The sequence below is a fragment of the Salvia splendens genome, chromosome 2 (genome assembly GCF_004379255.2).
Source record: "Salvia splendens isolate huo1 chromosome 2, SspV2, whole genome shotgun sequence".
NCBI classification, from domain to species: Eukaryota; Viridiplantae; Streptophyta; class Magnoliopsida; order Lamiales; family Lamiaceae; genus Salvia; species Salvia splendens.
This window is the reverse complement of record NC_056033.1, coordinates 5,924,362-5,934,750: the sequence shown is the minus strand read 5'-3', so window position 1 is coordinate 5,934,750 and position 10,389 is coordinate 5,924,362. Positions and strand designations below refer to the sequence as shown.

General features: G+C 45.5%; 1 protein-coding gene across 3 annotated transcripts; it reads left to right on the top strand.

The window, feature by feature from the left end:
- Positions 1-713: 713 nt before the first annotated feature.
- Positions 714-2,614, top strand: LOC121760122. Of its 3 annotated transcripts, none has more exons than XM_042155743.1 (2): positions 714-2,068; positions 2,166-2,614. In XM_042155743.1, the coding sequence occupies exons 1-2, from the start codon at positions 1,846-1,848 to the stop codon at positions 2,357-2,359; spliced, it is 417 nt and encodes a 138-aa protein (XP_042011677.1). In that variant the 5' UTR covers positions 714-1,845; the 3' UTR covers positions 2,360-2,614. The 3 variants fall into 2 exon arrangements, 1 of the variants encoding a protein (XP_042011677.1); XR_006041824.1 differs by having other exon boundaries at positions 714-2,072.
- Positions 2,615-10,389: the final 7,775 nt, after the last annotated feature.

The window sequence follows — 10,389 nt, the reverse complement described above, 5'->3', positions numbered from 1 at the left end:
CAAACCTTTCCTTCCCCTTTGTCTCTAACTTGTACGTACTACTATGAATAATGTATGTTCTAAGTTCTCTTTCAATTGAGTTGTGAATGTCACGAGAATTTAGATATCTACACGACCTTGATTAAAAACTACTTCTTCCGTTCTGCGTTAATAGATGCGTTTCATTTTCTGCAATCATTTCGAAAAACACTAGTCACGATAATAGTCGCATTTCACTTTATACCGTAAATGTTAAGCAGGTGTCACTTCTACTGACTCATTTCACTCACGTTTTATTATAAAAAATCAATATAAAAAAATTGGACCACATATTCTACTAACTCATTTCACTCATGTTTTATTAAAAAATTAACATAAAAAAGTTAGACCACATATTCTACTAACTCATTTCACTCATGTTTTATTAAAAAATCAACATAAAAAAGTTAGACCACATATTACACTAACTTTTTTAATTCACTATTCTTTACATTTCTCTATATTATTATCTCTATTTTAACCATTTATTATTATTTTTTCAGAATAGAATGATGGCAGAAAATGAAACATAGCTATTAACGAAGAGGTGAGAGAGTATATTTCAATTTAAAAAAATAAAAATAAAAATTAAAAAACAATGGCATAATCACGATAGCCGCCGCTCGTGCGGCCCATAAAGCCGCGGGCTGGGCTGTAAATTTAGGTCAGACTGGATAGAGTAGATATATGCTGAAAATCCCCAGGCCAGCCTCATTTCGCCTTCACCATCTGAATCTATCCGAAAATGAAGCCCTACCCATTGACAAATCTTCCGTCAGAGATCATCGCCATCATCTTCTCAAAGCTCCCAATTTCAACCCTTGCAATCAGCAAATGTGTCTGCAAACGGTTGCTGAATCTGCTGGAGGATGATTACTTTATCAATTCCTATTTTTCAAGATTATCCCCCGCCCTAGCTGTGATGCTGCCACTGAGCCCCAAATACCGCTGCAAAATTTTCGAATTGGAAGACGATCTCGATCTCGACTGCCACAATCCACTCACCTGCTTCGATTTCCGCAGAGGAGCACGAATAGAGGTTTCCGCTAACGGTTTGCTCATCCTCGAAAAATACGAGAAACATCGCCAAGCCTTTTACGTGTGTAATCCGATCACTCGCGAATCAATTCGCCTGTATCCGGCCCCAGAAGGATGTTCTCACGGATTCGGGAAGAGCAGAATCGGCGGGCAATTCAAGTTTGTGATACTTGATGGCAGATCTGGATATCATGTATACACTCTCGGAACAGGAGGTTCGTGGAGACACGTTGCTGAACCTGTCCCGATCTGGCACAGTCATAAGTCTTTTGCTGAATCGGTAAATGGCATTCTCCATTGGGAAACGTGTAGCTGTCGATTGATTTCCTGTTTTGATTTGGAAACAGAGTGTTTTAGCACATTTCCTGGCCCTCCTATTCAAGGGAATAATTTTCATTCGCGACTGCTTACTTTGAGGGATTGTTTGTGTTTTTGTGAGCGGTCGTCTGTCCATGAAATGGTTACCTGGTTGGTGAAGGATTATGAGATTGAGAAAACTTGGACGAAGGAGTTTGTGATCCCCTTGAATTCTGCTATTTTTAGTGGAGTTCAATTCACATATATTCAGCCTCTCAAAGCTTTTGCCAATGGTGATATGTTGATGGCGTGTGATTACAGCAAGATTTTCTACTACTCCAACACCACTAAGGATTATCACCAAATTTCATTGCTCGGTGAACCGGAGGAGTGCTACTATTTGACCTCTGTGCATTTCACTCCAACCATTCTTTCACTCAAAAGTTTCAGAATGGAGAAAGTCACCTCATTTTGATTACATTACATGTATGGATGGTCGTTTGCGTTTATGTCGATGATGTAATCTACATGGAATCGTCTCCCTCTTTTGTTGCTGGGTGCATGATGCACGTGTTTCAGATAAGAGGATTTGGGATTTGGCCCCAAATTAATGCTGCTGACCGTCTTCTGCAACAATTCAACCTGTCCAACTGCAAAGCTGTCTACTCCCATGCGTTTCTGCAGGCTGAAGATGGAAGCCGTAGTGCTGATGCAAGTAGGTATGGCTTCGTCTTCAATTTCTGGTCAGCGTGGAGCTCTACGGAGAGCGAAACTGAATATTTGGCTGCTGTTTGTTTGGCAATGTGGTTTAGGAGTTAGGAATGTGTTGGCTGATTTGGGTCACCAGCAAAAGGAGGTGACTCGGATTTCCTGTGAGAATGCGGACATGAGCAAGAACACGCTACAGCATGGAAGAAAAGAGCACATTGAGGTAAAGTTGGAGGATTTTACAAGAGAGTTGGTTGCTGGTGACTTGCATCTCTTTCATGAATTGCGATGCTCTTGAACAGCAAACAGACATATTCACTAAGGCGACATGCTGGGCTCAGAATTCGAATTGGGAGTCTGCAGTTATGAATGAAACATCATGGTTCAAGATTCGCAGCTTGTCCTTCTCTACATTTAGACTCTGTTTAATATCATATTTTGTCTCTGGATTTCAGTATAACTAATTGCATCTACAAAGTTTCAATGGGTAATTTGAAAAAATATACTCAACTGTCACTCTGATGGAACTTCTCTGAACTGATGAGATTTGAAAGAAAAAAAAAGGTACTGTATGAGAATTTTGCATAATTAAAATTTCAGATTTTCTTGAAGGATGTCGAATCTGCATGTATTGTCATAGACTCAGTTAATTTAACTTGTTTTGGGAATGCTATGCCAAATGAAATACAATCATACAATTAGCCATTGTTTAGCTTAATAACAATGGTTGAGCGCCATATTACGTTGATGACTTGATGCATGCACGAAAGAACACATGGCCCCTATTTATTCGGATATAGTAACATGATACTAATTGATAAACGTCGTGATGCTGAAAGAGAATATCGTTTCTTGATTGGCTCTAACCGGATACTGATGGAGTACGTACTAAACAAGCCCAACAGCAGCAAAGCCCATCAGCCTAAAGCCCAAGAAAGAGTATCAGTTCGGCATGACTAAAGAGTATCAGTCCGGCATGACTAAAGAGTTCAGTTCGGCACAATCAAAGAGTTCGGCCCCAGCCTACAGCTCGGTAAAAGTCAACCAATCAAACTCTGCTCTCAGGTCGGCATCAAGCTCTACTCTCAGATCGGCAAAAGCTGCTCGGCAATAATTCAGCAGTTCGGTCTCAGTATTCGACCGAACTAGGAGATAGTGGACTCATGCAGGATTTCCACCTCCACTACACCCACGATCTATTTAGTGGTGTCAAGCAGTCGTTAACTCATGCAGGATAGTGGACCCATGCAAGATCGCCACGATCTCCACGACATCCACTACCTAGTAAATGGTGCTGCATGCCACGATCTTGGTCCTTTGTATAAATAGAACCTAGATCAGATAGATAGGGTTAGACTCTCTCGCTTTCTAGAGATCAAATACAAAATAGCAAGTCTGTATTGTAAGCTGTAGAAAACAGATCAAGCAATACAACTCTGCCCTCTTTTCTTCCCGTGGACGTAGATTTACCTCAGTAAATCGAACCACGTAAATTCTCTGTGTCGTGATCCGTATTTTCTACCAGCATTCATCACCACCGAAAATTCGCGGATTCATCACTGGCGCCGTCTGTGGGAACGAAGAACAAAATTTGTGATAAAGCGAATTTTTGACCCTTTTCCACCCCAAAAAAATGCATACCAGATCACACACTACCCGTAATACCATTCGTGATAACCGTGAGGAAGCTAGTCCAGCTCGCAGGTCTGAAAAACGGCCTCGGGAGACATCTACCTCCGGTTCTCACGAAGAAGGAACAAGCCACTCCAGGAGAGATCGCACCGAGTCTTCCCAGCAGCCCGATTTAAATGAAGCTGTCAAGCTGTTCTTGGCCGAGAAGCAGGAGGAGTTCTTAACCTTCCTGCAGAAGAGCCAACAGCCGGAGAAGACGACGGCGGATTCTCCCTCCTCATCCAGACATGAAAGTCACTACCGCAGTAGTGACGTGTCTTCCAGGAGAAAGAATCCTCAACCCCGACATGTTCCTGTTCCTCCTCGGTACCGGAACCACAGGAGAACTCCATCTCCTCCGTACCGAAGAGATGTCGGGTTCGCCATGTACGGAGCATTAAAGACTCCGTTCTCGGACGATATCACCCGAACTCCTTTGCCGCGGAACTACCGGACACCGTCAATGACTTATGACGGGCTAGTGGATCCTCATGACTTCTTGGGACGCTATCAGTATAATATGGCGAACCAGGGTCTCAATGAGGTCCATATGTGCAAGCTGTTCCCCGAGCTGCTCATCGGGAACGCCAGAAGGTGGTTCGACAGCCTTCCTCAAGGCAGCATTAGATCCTACCGAGATCTAATGGATGCTTTCCACAGGAGGTTCTTTCAGAAAGCGGAAGCCCGAATTACTTCGGCTCAGCTGCTTTCCATTCGTCAAGGTCGCGACGAAAAAATCAGCGACTTTATGACAAGATTCCACAAGGAATGCCTGCAAGTAGACGATCTCAACGATCTTCTTGTCATCTCGGCATTCCAAAATGGAATCCTGCCCGGAGCTCTCTACAGGAAGCTCGTTGAGTGCGGTCCGCAGACAGCTCAGGAAATGTGGGACATTGTGGACCAGTACTCCCGGGCCGATGAGGCAGACCGTCGCAAACGGTCGTTAGACAGCTCATCGTCCCGAGGAGACAGAAGGAAGCCCGATCATAGCGATCAGGGACATCCTCGCCGGACTCCATTTGAAAGAATTCAAAGGGCTCCGGTGCAAGACAGATTGGGACCCCGTCTCAATCCCGAGAAGCCGCCCGCTCAGTTCGTACCGCTGAACAAGTCAAGAGCGGAAATTTTCGAACTACATTCCGATATGTTCGAAAGACCAAAGCGGATGACGAAATCAGCCGCGCGGCGACCTCAGGATCAATATTGCTCCTTCCATCAAACCCACGGTCACGATACCGAGGAGTGCCGAAATTTGGCTGCAGGTATTGATGTTCTTGTGAAAACAGGAACGTTAAAAAAATACCAAAGCAAGCAGCCGAAAAAGAACAAAAGGCAGAGAGGTGCGAACTGCAATCCTCAGGATCCGAAAAAGCATGAGGATCCCGAAGACGACGACGAGCCGCAATATGATGGAGTAATCCAGACTATTGATGCTCTCCCTGCCGGGAAGACTAAGTCGTCCCTAAAAGCAGAACGCAGAGGTTCCAATCAAGAGGAGCCAACACATAAAAGGCTGAAGAAAGACGAAGTGATTACATTTTCAGATGCCGATCCCGTCCCAGCCATCTCTCCTCACCAAGACGCTATTGTCATTCAAGCCGGTGTGGCAAACAAACTGATCCACAGAGTATTTGTGGATACAGGAGCGTCAGTCAGCATTCTTTTTAAAGAATGTTTCGATAAAATGGATGTGGATCCAGCTCGGCTCAGTCCGGCTCCACTTCCTCTGAAAAGTTTCGCCCAGGAGGACACCCGCCCTGAAGGTATTATCAGCCTTCCGATCACGGTGGGAAAAGCGCCTACAAGCTCCAATACGATGATCGAGTTCTTTGTGGTGAAAGCTCGGTCCCCGTACAACATCATCCTGGGGAGAGACTGGCTCAACACAGTTCGGGCCGTTTGCTCTACTTATCACCTCACCATCAAGATCCCCACTAAAGGTGGGATAGCGGTCATCCGAGGTGATCAAAAGAGAGCAAAAGAATGTCTGCAGATTGCGCTTAAAAGTGCCGAGCAATCAGTTCGGCACCATCAAGCATAGCAATCACAGCAACCGGAGTCAGAGGCAAGCGAGATGACCGAAGTCACTTCAGAGCCGAACTCAATGACCGTTCAGTTATACGAAGATGATCCATCCAGAGCGGTCAAGATCGGCTTCGCAGGAACGCCTCTACTCCGGGAAAAGACCATTCAGCTCCTCAAGGAGTACAAAGATGTCTTTGCATGGTCTCCGTTGGACATGACCGGAGTGCCCCCCGAGGTAATCACTCATCGGTTAAATATTGATCCTTCAATCCGGCCAGTAAAACAGAAGCAAAGACTCTTTGCGGCAGAAAGAAGCCAAGTCATCCATGACGAAGTCCGCCAATTACTAAAAGCGGATGTACTATTCGAGGTGAAATATCCTTCTTGGGTGGCTAATCCTGTGATGATCAAGAAAAAAGAAGGAGGATGGCGGATGTGCATAGATTTTACCGATCTAAACAAGCACTGTCCTAAAGATTGCTATCCCCTTCCGAATATAGATAAAAAAGTAGAAGCTTTGATCGGCTTCGAAATTTTCTGTTTTCTTGATTTATACAAAGGATATCACCAAGTGTTGATGGATGAGAGTGACGCTCCGAAAACAGCTTTCATTACCGATTTCGGCATTTTCGCTTATAAAAAGATGCCATTCGGTTTAAAGAATGCCGGAGCCACTTATCAAAGGATGGTAGATAAGCTTTTTCGGCACCTAATCGGAAAACAGGTTGAAGTGTATGTCGACGACATAGTTGTCAAAAGCAAAAGCACTTCGGAGTACGAAGACAACCTCAAATCCACTCTCAACGTGCTCCGAAAAGCCAACCTCAAACTCAACCCCCAAAAATGTACCTTTTTGGTAGATTCGGGAAAGTTTCTGGGTTGTTTGGTTTCAAAGGACGGACTCAAGGCAAACCCCTCAAAAGTTCAAGTCGTTCAGAACATGGCAATACCGAAGTCCATACATGACGTGCAAAGGCTAACCGGATGTCTAGCCGCACTGAATCGATTCCTTTCCCAAGCAGCCGAAAAGCAACTGCCGTTCTTCAAGGTGTTGAAAAAGGCACCAAAGTTCGAGTGGGGAGCCGAGCAGAAAAAGGCCTTTGACGAGCTCAAAAGTTATCTAGCCGAGCTTCCTATTCTCTCTGCTCCAACCGAAGCCGAAGTAATTTTCTTATACTTAGCGGCATCCGATCAAACCATTAGCGCGGTGCTTGTACGAGAAGAAGGCCTAAAGCAGTTTCCCATCTACTTTACAAGCCGAGCATTAAGAGGTCCAGAAACAAGGTATCAACCTCTGGAGAAAATTGCTCTGGCGTTAGTAAATGCAGCAAGGAGACTGCGGCCATACTTCTATGCTCACAAGGTATGCGTCTTAACCGATCTGCCTCTTCGGCAAGTTTTGACCAAGCCAGAAGCATCAGGCAGAATCGCCAAATGGGCCATAGAGCTGGGAGAACACTCAATCGAGTACCTACCTCGAAAAGCCATCAAGGGACAAGCCTTGGCAGATTTTCTTGCAGAGGCCAAGTTCGATCAAGCAATCCCTGTCATTGCCGAACAGAAAAATTCTGCCAATACCGAACTAGCACAGCCCTTGGAATCCGAAGAAGAGCCGCCGGACTGCTGGAGCGGATTCGTAGATGGAGCTTCAAACAAGATGGGAAGTGGAGCTGGTATTTTACTTGTCGCTCCCGACGGACACGAGGTAACCTACTCACTTCGGTTCCTATTCCCCACTACTAATAATGAAGCCGAGTACGAAGCCCTCCTGGCCGGACTCCAGTTAGCGCAAAGTCTGCTCGTCAAATCTCTCAAAGTCCATTGTGATTCACAAGTCATAGTAAATCACATGTTGGGTACAAGTGAAGCTCGTGACGAGAGAATGAAGAAGTATTTGGACAAAGCGCAAAGCATCAGCCGAAGTTTCTCCTATTTTCGGATAATCCGCATTCCCAGAGCGGAAAATAGCCGAGCAGATACCTTAAGTAAGTTGGCCTCAGATCCGAGCTCAAAGGCGGAAGAATTAATGCATCGAAGCATTGATGAAGCCGAGGTACATTCAGTATCCAGCTCGCCGAACTGGATGACGCCGATCTTGCAGTATCTGGATCAAGGACAATTGCCCGAGGATAAGAGAGAAGCTCGGAAGATCACGTGCCGAGCACTTCGGTACGAACTTCATGAAGGAGTCCTCTTTAGAAAGTCTTACCTCCAGCCGTTATTGCGGTGCGTAGGACCAGAAGAGACGGACTACATCCTCAGAGAAGTTCATGAAGGATCGTGCGGTAGCCACATCGGAGCCAGAGCTTTAGCTAAAAAAGTTCTGAGATGGGGATATTATTGGCCAACCATGGTACAAGAGGCAGTGCAGCTCGTCAAGAAGTGTACGAAGTGCCAAATTCATGCAAATATCCCAAGGATGCCGCAGACCGATCTATCCACTATGCAAAGCCCTTGGCCTTTCATGCAATGGGGCATAGACATAGTGGGACCACTTCCTCAAGCTCCTCGGCAAATGAAATTCCTAATCGTTGCCGTGGACTACTTTACGAAGTGGGTGGAAGCTGAACCATTAGCTACGATAACGAGCTCGAAGGCATTGGATTTCGTCTGGAAGAACATAGTGTGCCGATTTGGCATACCCCACATCCTCATCTCGGATAACGGGACTCAGTTCACCGACAAGACGTTCAAGAATTGGTGCCAAGAGCTGAATATTCAACAGCGGTTCACTTCGGTCTCTCATCCACAAGCAAACGGACTAACGGAGGTAACAAATCGTATCCTGGTGAAAGGGTTAAAAGCTCGGTTAGAACAAGCCAAAGGACAATGGGTAGAAAATCTCCCTCAAGTCCTATGGTCCTACCGAACTACACCCACAACCTCCAGCGGTGAAACTCCGTACAGTCTTGTGTACGGCACTGAAGCCGTGATTCCGGTGGAGATCGGCATACCCAGTCCCCGAACTCTAAATTTCTCCTCAGAAATGAATGACGACGGACTGAGAGCCGAGCTAGATCTCGCCGAAGAAAGAAGAGAATTGGCATGCATAAAAGCAGCCAAGTACAAGGAGCAAGTAGCCCGGTATTACAACCAAAGGGTGAAGAAGCTGCAATTTCAAGTGGGAGATCTCGTCTTGAGAAACAACGAAGTAAGCCGAGCAGAAAAGCTGGGCAAGCTCGAACCCACATGGGAAGGTCCGTATCGGGTGTCAGAAGTCCTCGGCAAAGGGTCTTACAAATTGGCTCACATGTCAGGAGAACAGGTACCCCGAACATGGCACATTTCCAACCTCAAAAAGTTCCATTTGTAAGAGACAGTCCGGTCAGTCAGTCTTGAGTCCTGTTCAGTCAATGTGCTTTATTTGGTTTACTTGGTCTTTATTTGTCTCTGTGCGTTTTGTCTGTGTGTTTTGTCTGTCTCTGTGCGTGTCGTCTCTTACAAATGTTACTGAGGTATCTTGTTCTTCGAAGGCTGATCCCCTTCTTAGAACATATACAAGCCAACGATTGTGAGTCAAAGCTTCTACAGAAGATACAAGACCACAATTCAGCTTAAACAAGCAGTTCGTCTGAAACGAGCTGCAACAAGCCAACGATTGTAAGTCAAAGCTTCTAAAGAGGATACAAGACCACAATTCAGCTTAAACAAGCAGTTCGTCTGAAACGAACTGCAATAAGCCAACGATTGTGAAGTCCAAGCTTCTAAAGAGGATACAAGACCACAATTCGGCTTAAAAATCAAGCACTTCGTCTGAAACGAACTGCAACAAAAGTCCGATTCACGCGATAAAACTTGCCTGAATTAGGACAAGGGAAAGTCCGATCCACGCGATAAAACTCGCCGAATTAGGACAAGGGAAAGTCCGATCCCCAAATTAGGACAACGGAAAGTTCGATCCGAGCGATAAAACTCGCCAAATTAGGACGCAAACCAAGTCCGGTCAAAGAAGAGTTCACTTCATCAGACCGAGGACAAACATCAACTTACCCCGTACCTTTATCCAGAATGCCGAAGTGATTCACTTCACTTTTCGGGGGGGGTAGTGATGGAGTACGTACTAAACAAGCCCAACAGCAGCAAAGCCCATCAGCCTAAAGCCCAAGAAAGAGTATCAGTTCGGCATGACTAAAGAGTATCAGTCCGGCATGACTAAAGAGTTCAGTTCGGCACAATCAAAGAGTTCGGCCCCAGCCTACAGCTCGGTAAAAGCCAACCAATCAAACTCTGCTCTCAGGTCGGCATCAAGCTCTACTCTCAGATCGGCAAAAGCTGCTCGGCAATAATTCAGCAGTTCGGTCTCAGTATTCGACCGAACTAGGAGATAGTGGACTCATGCAGGATTTCCACCTCCACTACACCCACGATCTATTTAGTGGTGTCAAGCAGTCGTTAACTCATGCAGGATAGTGGACCCATGCAAGATCGCCACGATCTCCACGACATCCACTACCTAGTAAATGGTGCTGCATGCCACGATCTTGGTCCTTTGTATAAATAGAACCTAGATCAGATAGATAGGGTTAGACTCTCTCGCTTTCTAGAGATCAAATACAAAATAGCAAGTCTGTATTGTAAGCTGTAGAAAACAGATCAAGCAATACAACTCTGCCCTCTTTTCTTCCCGTG

Coding starts and splice junctions, on each gene's coding strand:
- LOC121760122 (XM_042155743.1), top strand. CDS start 1,846: ATGGTCGTTTGCGTTTATGTCGATGATGTAATCTACATGGAATCGTCT. Junction 2,069..2,165: donor AAGCCGTAGTGCTGATGCAA/GTAGGTATGGCT, acceptor AATGTGGTTTAG/GAGTTAGGAATGTGTTGGCT.